The following is a 17,847-nucleotide window of genomic DNA, read 5'->3' as shown; positions in this document are numbered from 1 at the left end:
AGATCGTTGTGATGATTAAAGTATATAAAAAGTCCCAGCTGTGTCAGGGGTTAAGCAATCCTTGTTGTGGTGGTGGGGATGATAACAAGATGAGCAGAGCTACGGAGTGGATTTCTGAGACAAAAGGGTAGAAGTGCAAGTGCGAGGGGATGCTACTGCCTCTGCAGTTGTTCACCCGTCCCTCTGGTCAGGGATCCTTCCTCAAAAGACTTAAAAAGCATTGGTCTAGGACAAGGGCTGGTGTTCATTCTACCCTGGCTTATCTTTGCTTTGTCAGTGGCTCCAGAAAGCAGAGACCTTGAGAGCAATTGTGAACTTTCTTTTTCCTTTTTCTCTCCTGAGAGATGATTTTTTTTTTAGTTGAATTAATAACAACAACAGTAACAGTAGTGGTGACAAGACAATGATGATGTCAGCAGCTCACATTCCTTGGTTCTGTGTTCCATGTTCTAGATGCTGTGCTCAATACTGTGTGCCTGTCACATCATTTGGTCCTTATAACAATCTTACCATGAAGAAAAAGGAAGTCTTTGAAGCAGGTCTCGAGGGCCTTGGGCCTCTCTCTCCAGCCTCATCCGTTCCCCGTGACTGCTGCTTGTAGTCAGAGGAGTTATAGGTTGTTGCTGTGTGGGGTCAGGAACTCACCTTGTTGGCTAAGCACTGCATGGTAGTGCCTTCACCTGGCTGTTGCTCATGGAAAAATGTGGGCCCTTCAAATTGGTATGCCTTTGTTAGGCCAGTGTCCAGCACACCTAAAACATTCTCTGGAAACATGGGAGTCCTAGGAGACACATACAGTCCCTGTTCTTAAAGTGTACTTTTCAGGCCTACAAATCTGTGTCATTCTAAGGAGACATCACAAGTTTTTAGATTTCTTCTGGGAAAAATAAGATAAGTTGAAAGAATCATGATATACCCAGTGGTCATTTGTTAAATGTCCTTATTTTTGTTTGTGTATGTGCATTTATGCATATGATGTGCATGTCCATATGGGGAACACATTTGTATGCAGGTATGCATGTGTATGCATATGTGTACAGGTATGCATGGGTATATGTGCAAGTGTGCATGGGTGTGTGTTCAGGTGTATGTGTATGAGTATATATGCATGTATGTGTGTGTGTGTGTGTGAGTGTGCTGGAAGACAACCTGGGATATCATTTCTTAGGAGTCATCCACCTCCTTTGTGAGACAGGCCTCTCCCTGGGGACTGAGCTCAGCTAGTAGGCTATGTTGGCTGGCCATTGAGTCCCAGTGATGCTCTGATCTCTACCTCCCAGCTTTAGGATTGAAAGCATCAAGCCAGCTGTTTTTCCTGGCACTAGGAATCAAACTTGAATTCTCCTGCTTGTAAGGCAAGCACTTTACCAATGGAGTTATTTCCTTAGCCCTAGGAAACTGTTATTTTATTTAGTTTGAAAATATTTATGGAGCATAGACTATATGCTGTACTGTTTGTCTAACACTGAAACATATGTAAAGAAACATCATTAGTTTTCTGGCCTAAAGGTGAGCTAGCTTAATCTGCATGAGAATAAAACCCCATGAACATATGAAGCTAATAAACTGGGATTTTGCTCTACGTTGGTACTTGCTGTATGGACAGTAATATTAACATCTTATATTCATAGAACTGATATAGTTTGCAAAACACCTTCATGTTTTAATTATGATAACATGATAAATAGAGGCAGCGTTGTTGTTTCCATTTGACAGGTAGAAAAATAAACTGTGGGCCAGATAGTTGAATGGCATTTCCAGTGTTCCCAGGTAGTGACAGCCCGGGCTTAGATGGCAGAAGTCTCTGTATTCTCTGTTTCCAACACCTACTGCCCACATCATTTTCAGAGCTAAATACAGGTCTTAGCATCTGTGCTACATTTCTCATGGTAGTGATGGTTTCTGTGTTTAAACTACTGTTACTCTTTTGCTTCCAACCCTTAGTAGCACCAGGATTCTTTCTGGATAGAACCTAGAATTTGTAACATGGCCTTCATGGCTGTGTACATTTTAGCTCTTCCCAAGGTCATTACTGATGTGTTCTTGGCTTTCTGTTCCAGCTGCCATTCACTGTCCTTTGCTTAAACATAGAACCACTTGGAAAGAGAGGCTATCCTCTGCCTAGAACATCTTTTTACCTTTGGGTGTACCAGGATTAGAATTTTGCACAGAGAAAAATGGAGACGAGGTGAGAGGCTTCTGGAAGGAAGATTCCAGGAGACTTGGTGGTGGTGGAGGAGACAGAGGGGACCTCAAAACTCCAGCTAGTAGAAGAACATTAGGATCTCTGTTATAAATGAAAATGTCTGACTTTCATTTCCATGCTTATCGTTAGGGAACATCACTGTACATCGGTACACTAGGAAATCCTAGGACGGGATATTTTTCTTTCACTGGTCACTGCAGGAGGTGTTAGAAAATCCTGTCTCGGGCCTTGAACATACTGCTCCCTATAAAAGTTGTACTCTTTTCCTTGCTGTTCCTGGCCCAGAGCCTTCCACCCTGGCTGCATCCCCACTAAGAACATTTACCAGATTTATACATGGTCATTTGCTTATGCTTGAAAGTCCTTCCTCAAGGTTCCCTGTTTGGAAAACTACCTCCCCCTTCTCTATCATGCCTGACCCTCTTGACCAATCAACTCTGGGTATATTATAACTGCACTATATCGTTTACTTGACTCATTGGCGGTTTACCTATGCCAAAATGTAATTTCCTAAAGAGTGAGCATTAAAGAAAAGTATTTTGCTCTCCATTGTTTCCCTAATATCTGCATGAACACACTCTCATGTAAAAGGGCTTGATTGTGTTTTCTAAGGACCAAAAACTGACAAAGACATTCAAACCTATATTCAAAAGAGTTTAATGCCAGTCTCATGGACATCTGTTGTGAGCTGGATTCTGTTCATAATGCTCCCAGGAGCTGAATATAAAACTAGACCTACATATTCTACTTCGTGTGTGTGTGTGTGTTTTCTTTGGAATGCCATAGCCACACCCAATATAGCAGAGCTTGCTGATTTAAATCACATGCAGGATTGAAGCTATAGTAAAAACGAGGATACACAATCCCTTCCCAAAATTCTTGTTTGCTACATCAGACCTGCAAGTTGACAGTTGTTAGACATAAATCAATTTCCCAAATGAGGCTGCAGCAAACTCCATTCCTGGAAATTCTTTAGAAGAATGATGTGATTTGTCGCTAGCAAGAGAAATCTCTTTCTGCCGGGTTGCTGGAGTGAGTTTATTGCACTTTCTGCTCCCACAAACAAGACTATAAATATGAGTGCATGGCCAAGTCCCAGAGGCCTTTCGGTAATGTGACCATGAAAGCATCTCTCTGAGACAGGCTAGGAGGGGGCGTCCCTTGGTGTGGAGAGGCATGCTTTTAAGGCATGTCCTAAACACTAGCCATCTAAGTCAGACTTAGTACATAGTGCCATTTAAAAAAAAATTCCTGAGAATGGCCCCTTGTAGAACTGGAGACATGGAAATTTTCATCATTGAAAAGCTGTGATTTGAATCTGGAGCTTTGTAAGCCTCAGAGGGTACTCATGAAATAAATCAAGAAACCATTATCTTTGGACTTAGAAAGGTATACCCATAAATCCTCACAAGTATTTGAGTCTGAAGTTTTCTGTTGCTTCCTCTTTGCCAATCATTTGAATTGGTGTCCATATAGCAGAGAACATGCTGTCCTTTGGGCATAAACATCTTAAATAGACATGGTTAATGTAGTGTTGAGTAGGATCTCCGCCTTTACACAGAGGTGCTCTGATTCTGCAGTACTTCAAGCCCCCAAAGCCTACAGTTGTTTCCTTTGGGTTTTCCTTACTTCCAGGAAACCAAGATTCAAAAAGACTGAGATTAGTGCAGAAGTGGTCAAGTTCAAACCAAGAGGTGGCTTTTGGATACTATATACCATGCTGCCTGCTCTGGGCTTTCATTGAGTCACACATATTTTCTCAAACTTCCTCTTTTGACTAACTGTAGGCTCTGAAACATGGATGAACCCAGTCACTCCGGGCCGAGTAGCCAACAGAGTCACCAATTTCCTTGAATTTTGGGGAGAAAGACAGTGGCATCCCCTAGCCCAAATGACAAACCTCAGGTTCAGAAAGAGACAGTGTCTTAACTAGAGGATTTTATGGGTGGATTGTTCACTGATAGATATCCCATGTAATCACAAATGTATAATATATTGTCTTTCTTTTAGTGTACTTTGTAAGTATTAAATTCAAGGAAGTAAGTAAAGCACATGGCACAGTAGATGCTTCAGATATGGCAGCATTTGAGTATATGTTGCTAGTATTGCTTCAAAATTAGAATACTGCCTTTGTTGCAAATCTATAATAATTGTTTGTAGCTCTTTTGCAGTGTATATTAAATATTAACAAACAAGATGCTAGATTGTAAGTTGAATAGTCTCAACAGGGCAGAGTTCTGCATTTTAAGATGAATTCATAACCAAATTCAGGAAATTGGGGAAATGGCTCATAGATTAAATGCTTTCTGTACAAGCATGGAGATCTGAATTAATTTCTTCATCTTCTTCATCCCATTCTTTCTCTTTCTTCTTCCCCTCTTGTCTTCCCCCTCTTCCCTTCCTCCTCTTCCCCTTCTCTTCTTCTTCCTCTTCTTCCTCCCATTCTTCTTTCTATCCTTATCTTTCTCCTCGTCTCCTTCCTTCTCATCTGCCTTCCTCCTTTTTTCTTCCTCTTCTCTTCTCCCTCATCTTCTTTCTCTTGCTTCTCCTCCTCTTCTTCCTCCCTCATCCTCTCTTTCCTCTTCTCCCATTCTTTCTTCTCCCCCCTTTACCACTTTCTCCTTTTCCCCTTCTTCCTCCCTTCTCCACCCTTCTCCTCCTCCCCATCCCCTCTTTCTCTTCCTCCACCTCACTTTTTTCTCTTCCCTTCTTCTTCCTCTTCATTCATCTCCCCTCCTCTTCATAATCCACCAAGTTCAGTTAATGCTGTGTACATTCACATGAGTATAGGGCCACCTCCTGGAAATGAGAATGAGCAACCAACCAGCATTCATTCTTTGAAAAGTTATTCCTTATCTCCTGGCAGCAACCAACTGCCAGGTCCTCAGGAATGGGTGGGATACCATGAGCATCCTGATAGGCTCCATCTTGTATAGGAATCAACACTGATGTGATTCCATGACTATAATAGCCAAGTCATAGCCAAGGACAGCATGCCCCAGCAGTGATGTTACTGACTGATGCTCTCTCTCTCTCTCTCTCTCTCTCTCTCTCTCTCTCTCTCTCTATCTCTCTCTCTCTTTCTCTCTCTCTCTGTTGATATAAATCAGACCTTCAACCTTGATCTGTTTTTGAATAGTTTTTATGTTGCTATGAATGGGATTATGTTTTTAATTTTTGATGTGTTACTTTCTACTATGTAAAAAAATGCAATTGATTTTTATTCATTAACCTTCAGTCTTGTGGTCCTATTAGATTTGCTTATTAGTTCTAGTAGATTTTAAAAGTTTTTCTTTTTGATCTGGAGTATGTGTGTGTGTGTTTAGAGGGAGGATATATACACAAGAATGTATGTGCCTTTGGAAGGCAGGGCATCTTCTTGGAGCTACAGTTGGAAGCAATTTAGGTGAGACCTGAACTCAGGTCCTCTACAAAAGCAGTAATTGCTCTTTACCCATCTCTCTAAGCCCTCATAGAACTTTTTAAAAACATTTTTAAAAAAAGCAATTTCATCATGTGAAATCATATCATTTGTAAAGAAATACCTTTAGTCTTTTTGTAATTTGTATGTCTTTAATTTATTTTTCCTGCCTTATTTCACGGTCCCCGAATTCTAAGACAGATTGAGTAGAGTGCTAAGTGGAACTATCTTTCTAACCATTAGGTATGATGTTAGCTCTGAGTTTTCCTGACGTTTTGTTCTTGTCTGTATAAATTTCATTCTGTATTTATTTTTTATTCATCTTCTCTGTTTTAGAGACTTTTGAGTATTTTCAAATTATAATTGCAAGTTGGTGCTATATTCTGTTAATATATGTCTTACATTAATTAATGATTAATAAGTCACCCTTGCAAGTTCTGGGGTGATTATACATGGTAATGATATATAATGCCAGTTTTATGTGCTGTAAGATTTGGTTTGCTAGTATTTTGCAATTTTTATGCCTGCATTTATGGTGAATACTCTTCTGTAGTTTTACCCTATTAACGTCTTCCTTACTGATGTAAAGGCAGTGCTGACCATGAAGGGTTTGGTGGACAGGCTCTCCTTTTTGCTCTGTTCTAAATGTCTGACATTGGTAAGGGTTCCTTCTTAATTGTTTTATAAATTTCCCCAGAGAAGCCACTTAGACTTGGAATTAATTTTTTATTTTCTATTTTTTAAGTATAAATTTCATTTTTCAAAACAATGCTTCTCAATTTATTGTGTAGCTTTGACTAATTTCCATAGTTGTCAAATGGTTATGATTGATGATTTTATCCAATATTATATTTTATTTTGCTAGGAAGATTTGCTGTCCTTGTCATACCACTCTGCAGAGAAATTACTTCTTTATGTTTCCTTTTAGTTTTGTATAGTATTCTATTGTAGAAATACAGCATAGTTTATTTGATAAAAAATAATTTATTGGGTTTTGAAATATATCGTTAACCATATAGTTAAGTAGCCATCTTATATATGACTTTGTTTACCTGCGGCCATGATTTTCTAAGATATGTTTCCGAAAGCGATATTGCTGAGCTAGTAATTCTAAATATAATAGTACTGTCAAATTACTTTCCAAAAATTTGTGCTCAGTAATTATATTGCTATAATAATGTTTAAAAAGGGTTAATTCTAAGTTTCTTTTAACATTTTTATTGGCTTATATTAATTTTGGACAGTAATGGTTTTACTGTGACATTTTCATGCAAGTATGTAATATGTTTTGGTCACATTACCCCATCACCCTCCTTTATCCCCCTCTTACCCCTGTGGATCCCCTTCCTCTCTCCAGCTACTCACTTTCTACTTTTCTATAGCTGCTTTCTTTTTTCTTCCTCCTTCTTCTCTTCCTTTTTTTGTGACTGAATGAATTCAATTAACTATTATGTCTTCATAGATCCTCCAAGAGGGTGGAGCCACCTTTAACATTTCCCTAATGTAAGAAGCAAAATTTGCTATTTTATTTGCATTGATTGATTTTAGTACAACTGGAGAGCTTTATACATGTTGACCTTAGTTTCATATTTTTTCCAGTTAGATGGCTTGTCTTTTTCTTAGTAATTTATACGATCTTTTAGTATTTTAGTGATATTAACAGGTTTTTTTCAAAGATGTTTTAAAAATCTCAGACATTTTTATGACACCATGGATCATAGGTTTCAGTTTGTTTCATTATAAAACGTCTTTTTTTATTTTCCAGTATTGGGAATTGAACTTAGAGCATAGTGCATTTGATGCAGGCACTCTATCACTGAGTTACGTCTTGAATCCCAGTCTGAGGTTTCTACAAAAGTATTTTAAAAACTTTTATGTATGGGTTCTTTTCCCATGGTATCTTTGTGTACCATGTACATGCCTGGTGCCTGCAGAGTGAGTCAGATCCCCTAAGCCTGGATTTACAGGTGATTATGAGCCACCATGTGGGTGCTGGGAATTGAACCCAGTGAGCAGCAAGTGCTCTTAACTCTTGAGCCACCTGTCTAGCCCCAGCTAGAAAGCTTTCCATGATGAGAACTTGGGACGTTTGACTTGTTTCAGGAGTAATTTCCCTGTCAGCACATTTAGTTTAAGATCACAGCTGTGGAGTTCCATGGGTGAAACCTGACTCTGGCTTTTGGACGCACAGCATTACGTGATAAAGGATTGTCTTAAGTTAAATAGCAATGCTGAACTCTTCTATGACACGTGTTAGGCGAGTTAAAAATGTTTGCATTCATTTCCGTGTAGTGGCGACTTGTCTACAAGGTTTAAGAGCTTGTGTTGTCATTTATGGTTTTGTTTGCTTGCTTTTAAAACAGGAAGTTGTTCAAGGGATTGATGTCCACCGAATCCGAGGCCTTGGTTTTGATGCTACGTGTTCTCTGGTTGTCTTGGATAAGCAGTTTCATCCTTTACCGGTAAACCATGAAGGTAGGCGCTTGCCCTTCCTCTCCAGTCTCACATTTCAAACTTTAAATGCTAAGAATACTAGATTTCAAGGAGTCCATATTGTCTGGTCTACTAACACACATACTTTCTTTTTAATTCTTCCCGGGTATCAACTGGACATCTTCTCAAAAGGTGCCATTCTTGAGATTTATCTCTCAAAATGTGTATGCACTTGGCTTGAGGTTGCACTTTATGTTTATTTTGTTTTGACGATGAAATACACAGAAGTCATTGAAGGAAGGAAGAGTTTACCTTAGCTCACAGCTCCACATTACATGGTGGCAGGGAAGTAATGGCCACAGGAACTTGAACCAGCTGATCACTTTATTTTTGCAACCAGAAGAAAAGTGCAAGTGTGTGTACACATGCCACTGGGCCCCCTTTGTCCTCTCTCCCATTCACTTCAGGGCTCTCCCTTGAGATGGTCCTGCCTACATTCTGGGTGGATCTTTTCACATTAATTAACGCAGTTAAGAAAATCTCTCACTGGCAAGCACAAAGGCCCATCTCCCAGATGATTCTGAATTTTGTTAAATTGATAATTAACACGAATCATCACAGGCTTTATATCAATCTTAGTTTCCATACTATTTCTGGCTGTGAAAGATGTCTGGGTACAGGTGAATGGACAGTTCAAATATCAGAAGTGACGTTTGCAGGGGAAGACCACAGTTACTTCTTAAACTGCTTACATGTGCATCTCTCTGCTCACCATCCTGCTTTGGATTGTGGGTAGACTTGTTAAAGGCACTCTATTAAAAGCAGAACCCCGTGGCAACTCTGTGAAGTGAAATGACTATACTATACCTAAAATATTAAAATATATCTGTTCAAGTGCATTCAGCTGACATAATTCCTCACAGTGGAGGGTTGTTTTGCAGATTAAATGAGACGAATGTGTTTTAGGTGATACTTAAACACATTAAAGACATGTTATTAGCAAGATACATAGTTCTATAGTTATTTCACTATTAAATTAATATATGAGAATGGCTGGCACATATCATGACTGGGTTCCAGTGGTATCATTCTGATAATACTGTAGGCATGCTGCTTTCTCCACATTGAACCCTAGGATGTATACTTGTTAGTTTTGTCAACTTGACAGAATGTAGAGTCACTTTGGAAAAGCGTACCTCAGCTGAGGCAATGACACCATCAGATTGGCCTGTAGATATATCTTTGTAGCATTTTTCTGATTGTTGGTTGATGTGGGAGGGCACAGTTCACTTTGGTCAATACCACCCCTGGGCTCGAGAATTGGAAGATATGAGAAAGGTAGTGGGGCAAGCCATGGAGAGCTGGCTAGTGAGCACCAAAACTCCATGCTTCCTGCCGCTGCTCCTTTTTGAGTTCTTGCCTGACTTACCTCAGTGATTGACTGTGATCAGGACATGTTAGCTAAACAAATCATGTCCTTCCCCAGGTTGCTTTTTGTCATGGTGTTTATCACAGCGACAGAAAGCAAAGTTGAACAAGAGACACCAGAGATGGTAAAAAGCAAGCAAGCAAACAAACAAACCAAAGTCCCATCCACCAGTGCATTCTGTCATGAATTCATGTCAGAAGCCAGGAGGATAGGAAGGAACAGCTAGCTACCCTGGTGGTATATTAAAAAGGGTCAGGACATGAGGGTTAAGGACTCCATTTTGTACTGGCTTTCAATTGCTTCTTATGATTTCCTCCTGAACCAGCTAGAAGCTAGAAACTAGGTATGTGTGCCTCACTTTGAATTGTTTCCCAGTTAACATATGACATATTTCTGTTAGTTTCTCTGTACTCTCAGGTAAGGCATTGGTATCTCCATAGTACAGATGTGGATGCCAAGGAGCTAAATTAGTAGACTATATCTCCCCCTGCAACTTGAGCAAGCACTCCCACACAGAACTGATGTGCTTGCCACTTCACCAAACCAACCAACAGAATGAGAAAAATACCCTCGACTGAGCTCATTTTAATTCAGTTGACTGGGAAAATTATAAATACGATGAAAATGCTCTTGTGTAGCTGTGAAATTATACTCTGTCAAAATATTTGTTCATATGTAAAGGTGTCAACTACTAAGACAAGGTGTCACCTTAGCCCTGTCTCTCATAGGCCCTTTTGTCAACAAGAGGGCTGAGAAATTAAGGAAAGAAGTTGTGAAAGAATGTAATATAAATGAATTACTTTTAATATTGAATTAAAAATTTTTGTGTGTGTATTTGTCTCTGAATATGGGTTTGTGGATGTCAATGACTTTTAACCCTGGAGTTGTGATCAAAGGAGACACTGTTGGAATCACAATCACAGGTGAGGACACTTGGGAGTAGAGGCCTCACAGCCTTGTCATGTATTTTCATTTTAAATTAAATTCATTCTACATTTACTTATTTATATGTACATGTGTGCACACACACAGACATTTGTGGTACACAAGTGTGTGTGGAGGTCAGAAGACATCTTGGAGGAGTTGGTTTTCTCCTGCTATATGGAATGTGGGTTTTGGGGGTCAAGCTCAGGTTGTCATGCTGGTGTTGAGTGCCTTTACTCACTGAGTCATCTCCCCTGTGTCCACTTTGTTCAGTCTTGACACATGAATTTACAGTAGAAGTTGTGGAGTGCTTTGCCTGTGAATACATCATTGCTCTCTTGAACTAGAAAGAGAAGACAACATGCCTAGTTGTATGTTTCTCTCATGTTTTCTAGGGGATTCCTCTCGAAATGTTATTATGTGGCTGGACCATCGGGCTGTTAACCAGGTCCACAGGATCAATGAGACCAAGCACAGAGTCCTTCAGTATGTGGGTGGTGTGATGTCTGTGGAGATGCAGGCCCCAAAGCTTCTGTGGCTGAAGGAGGTGAGTGTGTGGGGTGAGGGAAGGGCATTTCTACGGTAGAAGAAAGGTTCCTTGACCAAGGGTGGTGGACTAAGAATGCCCTGTCAAATCGGTTTCCCCCAGTCTGAAGGGGCTGAGCCCATCTTCTTGTTTAGGTTATAGTTGATCATTCTTTTTCACACACAGATGTCAGGCAGGCGTTGTATATAGCATCTCCTTAAACCTTATCACTTATCACCCTGTGCTGTAGGTGGTTTTGAGACAGAGTTTTTGTGTTGTTGTTGTTTTTGTTTTTCTTTTCTTTTGTAGCCCTATTTTCCCTCAAATTCCTACCTCCAATTTCTGACGAGGATTCAGTGCCAGGATTCCAGGCATGCATGATCTTGCCCAAGTATTTGTTTCCTTTCTTATAGCACAGTGTCTCTGTTTTGTAGATTAGAAAACTTAAGGTCATTAAGAGGAACCGCATCACCACAAGTGACACAATAAGCATGCAGAGAAGCCAGGAGTTGAACCTGAGATCACTTGACTCCAAAACCAATTCTTTTAATATACTGTGCTCTACTTCAGAGTTCAGAGGTTAATTGCCATCCCAATTAGAAAGTGGCAGGGCTGGGATTTAAGTCCAGTGCTTCTGACCAGTCCCTTCTTTGTCTACACATTTTTACCTCCGAATTATTCATCTCTAGCCTTCGTTGACATTCAAGATACCTCTTTCTCATTTTACCTGCCCCTGGGTTCCCTGCTCTGAGTGATATGGTGATCTCGGTCAAAGCTCTGTCAGGTGGTTTCCATTTCCAGATGTTAGCACTCCTTTATGAAGTGTGGAAAATGGTGATGTCAGCTTAATGGCTCCCACCAGAGATGGATGGGTGAGGAGGTTCACCTCCTCTGGGAACCTCAGAGACTTAAAACCCCTAGGTGGTCTGCTGCATAGAGAATCCATCAAATGAGCCATCGTTGGAGTGATTCATTACTGTCTGTAGGGTTTCAGATGGTATCAGTCATCAGTTACCAAGATTGTATATGGAGGTGGGTAGAACAAGGGAATGTGTGAAGGTGCTCCAGCCTTGTGACCATGAAGTAGGCAGTGAGGCAGCCGGAGGGCCACATTTACTGAAGTAGGCCTGGTTTGCTATCTGCCTTTTCAATTTAAAGAATGCCCTCTGTGGTTGCTGACTTTGAAAATTGTCTCTCAGTAGTCAAGGATTTTAAGATTCTGTCTCTGGCCTCAACAATTGTACGTGTTGGGAAAAGTCCTTTTTATCCCAGGCTCCCTTCTTTTTTCTTATATGCAGTGAGAGAGTTACATCAGAATACAGAACTGCTGTACACTACCACTCACTCTGGGCTTCATGAGCACCAATTAGCTTAATCCTAACAAGTTCTGCCTGCAGTCATCATGGGACAGAGAGGGCATCTGATTTGACAAAACACCTGGCACATCCAGGATTTAAAACCTGTTACCATGCTCCAAATTCCAGCTCATTCCATCAGGTACTAAAAATGCTTTATGAAGTAGACCAGTCGGGATGGGGCCAGGAACAAGGGTGATAGTGTGTTCTTTAAAGTTACCTAACCTTAACTGCAAGATAGGGAATGGTTTGAGTGTGTTTCCTTTTGAGGGCATATAGAAGAAGAGCAGTGTTGAGTTCATATCAGACATATCAGAGCACTGGGAAGATGCTCCTGCATTTATCTGAATCTGATAGTTGTCCAGAGATCTGCAGCTTTACCACCATGTACTTGAGATCAACAGAAAATAAATTCCAGACAAGATGGTATTATTTGTAACTTCATAAGACCATCTAGGTATTTATTTTTTACATGTTCCCTGTTGGCTGTTCATATTTCCTCAGCAATCTAATAGTTCCTAGGATTAGGGGGTCACCATGCTGATACTGAACTTAGTGTGGACCCTAGGTTGGCATAGCACACCACAGCCCTGACCACATGGGTAGACAAGTGATCCTTTTCCCTGAGACTCTTGAGTAACTTGTAATTATAGGCACTTACTGCCATAAATGTCTGTGTATTATTCTTAAAAACAGTTTCCTTTGAAAATTTTTGAGTAAAGATCAAAACACTGCTTTTCTGCTTGTTCATGTATCTGAGAACGAGCCTAAGATTGACAAGGGGTTTTGTTTTCTCTCTCTGTTTTCTCTGTCAGCATGCATAAGAATTCTTACTGAACATCCCTTTGGTGCTAACGTGATGACACTCAGAATTAATGGAACTTCTAAAACCAACTTCTTGAAGGTCTTTTTATAGTGCTTCTGAAACTTCAATGTGTTACTGAGTCACGGGATTTTTTAGACTCCACGTTCTGTTCCAGCTGCCCTGGGGCAGGGACTCAGAACTGGAGCATTTCTAAAGGGTTAATGGGTGATATAGAAGCTGCTGGCCTGAGGATTTATAAAGCCTCTCTCAATTTTATTCTTGGCTCTTGTACCATAAAGAAAATCATTCACTTGTGGGCAATCAGGAAAGGGTGCCTTCCTTTTGATTCCTTAATGGGAGATACAGGGATGTTAGGTAGCTTCAGTAGAGCTGTTCAGGTATATATTCAGATAAAAATGTGAGTCTGTGCGCTTAAGTTCAGTAAGCTACCATTTTTCTACACATTAAATAACATTACTACTTTTTATTTTATTTGTATATTTGTGTGTGGACACACCATCCACAGACATGTATGGAGGTCAGAAGATAATTTTTAGAAGTTAGGTCTTGCCTTGTTCCATGTGAGTCCCAAGGATCCATGCTGGGTGGTTAGGTTTGGCAGCAAATGGCTTTACCCACTGATCATTTCACTAGATCATTTCTCTGTTCTTGTGCTATTCCTTATTTCTAAGACCTCGCTGAGTTCTTGTTGTAAATCAGCAAGTGCCAGAGAGACACCAGAAAAAAAATAGGGACAATAAGCCTACATGAGCAGCGTAAGTAAAGTGTAGGGGAGTCAGGTGGATTGAAAAGGAGCCATTGGATGAAGACAGGCCAAGAACAGTGATGTAGGCACATGTCAAATGCTCTGGGAGAAAAAGTTCTCTTTCTGGAGGCAGACAGTTTAGCATGAGTCTCAGGGTACAAGTGGAGGCTTTGTCTAGTAGTTAAAATGGGAAAGATTTCCTAGATATATCCTATTATACAGTTTTGATATGGAATATAAGTCCCAAGCAAGAAATAGTCCCTTAGTGAATGTAATTGGGGAAGAGATTAGGTAAGTAGCTTGTTGTGAGTTTAACTTGGTGATGCAGTCTGGTTGATGGTTATGAAGTAGGAAAAGGAATGTCTTAGATAATTTTGGCAGGTATGTGTGGATTGAATAGGGCAAGGAGATGTGTGCGTAAGAGCTCGAGCTTACTCACCATGGAAGCCTTAGTGGCTTTGCATCTAGGATAAAAATACCACATGCATCCTGGCGTAGAAGATAGTATGTGATGCCATTTCTGTCCTTACTCACTTTACTTTATACACAGGGATCCAGTCAGAGGTCCCCAACACAGGGTAGGGGATGGCAGGTCTTACTCTCTTGCCCTATGCCTGCCAGTGTGAGATGGTACTGGGGTACTTGAGGTCTAGGAAAGTGTTTCACATGTTCAGATATTCAGAAAGAATCAAAAGAATACTTGGTGACATGTGAAAATTAAGTGAAGATTTGTGGCTGTGACTAAACCTTTGCTGGAACACAGCCATGGCCACTCATTGTATTATTGGGGGCAACTGTTTTGTTATACCTGAACAGCCTGCAAAACAAAATATATTCTTCTCGACCTGGAAAGAAAACATTTGCTGACCCCATTTGTCTTGAGGTGTTCTTTCTTTGCCTAGAACAGTATTTTCTGTGAGGCTGACTCTCCCTTGTGACTAGTTCTCCATTGTTCCTGTGCTTCCTTCAAAAGCCTTTCCCTCAAACCAGAAGGCTTTTCCCATATACAGTCTTACTAGTGTAATTCACATGCTGTTAGGTCAGTTCTCATGATGGTTTCCTATTTTGTTTGCATCCTCTGACCATTGTAATCTACAGGTGAATGGAGATCAAATCCAATCATTTGTTCACTAGTGTGCCCATAACTCTTAGCTAGCGGGTTCAACACATAGGTTTAGAATAATATCAGTGACTTGATAAGGTGTTCCAGATGAGAACTAATGATAGCAGAGTTAGACACTGCAGGATAAAGAGACAATGAATCCCAGAAGCTTTAGGGATAATACAGGACAGTGAGGCTGATGGGAGCTGACCACTCTTTCATAATGTGGCCATTTCTGTGTTCCTTGTCCTTAGCCTGGGTTCCCATGTCCCAGGGAGGCAGGCTGAGTTTGGAGTTCAGACATCCCAGTAGTCAAAAGGGATGTGCTGGGACAGATGTAGCTCATGGACAAACTCACTGTAATCTAGTTTTGTAATCATGTCCCTTACATTTAAGATTTGCATGATTTAGGTTGAGGTGCATCTCCATAATAATTGTCCGATCAAAGTAAAAGTGCCATTTGAATTTTTTATAAGTCTCAACAGCTGAGATTTTTCCATTTGGCTTCAATGATTCAGACTTTTATCTTAATGAAAGCTAACTGTAAATTAAGTTCTGCCATCCTGGAGCAGCTGGAGTTGCCTATGTTTATTAACAGGAAATACTGTAGGGATACAAGATCCAGACTACAGAAGGTCAGGACAGGTAAGAGCTGATACTGCTGTGGATTCTGACAGTTCTGTGTTAATGAGGCCTGAGTAGCTGGGCCTTTCTAAGACACCTGGAGAGACTGCAGTCAGACTTTTCAGTCACTTCCTCTTCCTGCCATTGTCCCCAAAGAAGAAAACAAATTCAGTCCTCCCACCTCTGTCCATTCCCCATGCTTCTGATTGCTGCAGGGAACATTGAGAAATGAGTGCAGGTCCCAACTTGGGACCTAATTAGACCTCGTTGGTTCTCATGCACCTTTCCTGGCTCATGTAGAGGTCAGAGAGGTTCCTGGGTATTGGGGTGTGGAGTGGTAGGCTGATAATTCCTTTTGTCTGAAGGAAGTATCAGTTGAGTATATTACAGTAGAAAATGTTAGAAAGAAACTCATACTGGGCATAACAAAGATCTCACTAAACTCTAGTTCAGTGGTCCTCAACCTTTCTAATGCTGCAACCCTTTAATACAGTTCTTCATATTGTGGTGACCCCCAACCATAAAATTATATTTGTTACTATTTCATAACTGTAATTTTGCTATTGTTATGAATCATAATGTAAATATCTGTGTTTTCTGATGGCCTTGGGTGACCTCTGTGAAATGGTCATTCAATTCCTAATTGTGAAATTGTAAGTTACCCTAAGAAAGAAAATCTACAATTGTGACACTTAAAGAGAGAGAACAAGTAAGATGGCATTTCAAGAAATAAATACATTTTTATCTTTCATAAAGTTTCATGTTAGAATAAACCTTAAGATAAAGATAGTTACATCATCAAGAAGAATGGAATAATCAGACCAGGAAAGGCACCAGCAAGAGCTGGCAAGCCTCTTATTAGATAGGAAGGACTTGATAATTCAGTTCTCCCCTGTCCTGTTTGGGTACCAGAGCTAATACAGATATTGAGGAACTTAAGAAACACAGAAGAGTTCTACAGCATTGACAACAAAAAGTGTCCGAGATTTGAAGCCAGACATAATATGTTTAAATCTTTTTCCCACATCTAACCAATTGTGGGACCCTGGAAAAGCTAAACAAATTTCTTGATGCCTCAGAGCACCGGACTATGATGATGCTGACCTTGGAAAATTTAGTGGGATGTTTGGAAAGTGGTTTGTGTGGTAGATTTTTACATAGTAGTATCATAGTAGTGCCATTGTGTTTGTAATTTTTTTCTCCTGTGATGGGCATTTCAGCTACATGTTGTCTGTGATTGAGTGATTCTAAACACTAGAATGTCTTCCCTCATGGGCTGGCTTTTGTGAGTAGTGAATGCTTTATGAGAGGTGTGCTTCCTGCTTAGTAGTTAAGGAAAGCATGTGAGGCTGTCAGAGACAATCAGGAAGTAGGAAGGAGGAATTAGTCCAGTCACGGTGTGATCATCTGCTGTGTGTGACATCTGCACCACGACAGCCAACCAGGAGGCCAAGGCTGGTAATCAGTGAGAATCTCCGCCCTGATTTCCCTAAACTCTGCCAGTAACTCCAGCCCCAGAGCTACGAATACTTTATTTCCAAAGATCACTTTATTACCATCACAGCACTCTTGTGGGGGTACCTTCTATTCATTTCATTTTACAGATGAGGAAGGTGAAGCTCAGAAGAGTTAAATGATCTATGTTCTTTGACCGGTAAGGAAACTCACACCAACAGTTTTGCCTCACGCCATGGTTTTGTTCCCTAGCCATATTCTGTAGGTACCCCCATCAACCCATGTATACATCAAAAAGCAGGCCATGCTGTCAAGAAATTAGCCTGATCAAAGGGAAATATACAGGTCAACCAAATTCAGAGAATGGAAGCAGAAAGTATTTGGGGATAGTGGTTAGTGACTATAGAATGTTAGTGAGATACTCCGTATCTAGCACTTTCAAGCATTTGCACTCCTGATAATTCATCTAATCCTTACAACCACCGTATGAAGTAAATATTATCTTTTATGTGTCAGGAAATAAGTACAGAGAGTTGTAGTTTTCACGAAGTCCTTCAGCTAGTAAATGATCAGGTTGGGGTTGGACCTTTGACATTTTTTATTCAGAATATGGCTCATCGTCATTTTACTCTGTTCCTTCTATTGTTTTTTTGTTTTTTGTTTTTTTTTTTTTGGTCAGGCACATGCTCAAGGAAAGACTTTGGGTGGCAGAATTCAGAGGCTCTAAACTGTGAGCAGTTAGTTAGTGGTGGGCTCATGTTATTATTTTAACTTTAGTGAGGGTCCCTGTGTGACAGACAT

The 17,847-nt window shown here is 40.3% G+C and overlaps 1 protein-coding gene across 16 annotated transcripts in view; it reads left to right on the top strand.

Moving 5' to 3' along the window:
- Fggy (FGGY carbohydrate kinase domain containing) overlaps nt 1-17,847 on the top strand; it is a 363,434-nt gene that overhangs the window by 29,445 nt on the left and 316,142 nt on the right. For all 16 annotated transcript variants that reach the window (XR_013110578.1, XM_034503690.2, XM_034503689.2 and 13 more), the window contains 2 exons: nt 7,991-8,102; nt 10,809-10,960. Coding sequence is in view for 15 of the 16 variants with exons in the window: in XM_034503690.2 (XP_034359581.1) it covers nt 7,991-8,102; nt 10,809-10,960 (264 nt within the window). In the remaining variant the exon portion in view is untranslated. The remainder of the gene's footprint in view (nt 1-7,990; nt 8,103-10,808; nt 10,961-17,847) is intronic.

The sequence above is a fragment of the Arvicanthis niloticus genome, chromosome 5 (assembly GCF_011762505.2).
Source record: "Arvicanthis niloticus isolate mArvNil1 chromosome 5, mArvNil1.pat.X, whole genome shotgun sequence".
Taxonomy (NCBI): Eukaryota; Metazoa; Chordata; class Mammalia; order Rodentia; family Muridae; genus Arvicanthis; species Arvicanthis niloticus.
The sequence above is the reverse complement of the archived record's forward strand: the minus strand, read 5'-3'. Positions and strand labels throughout refer to the sequence as shown.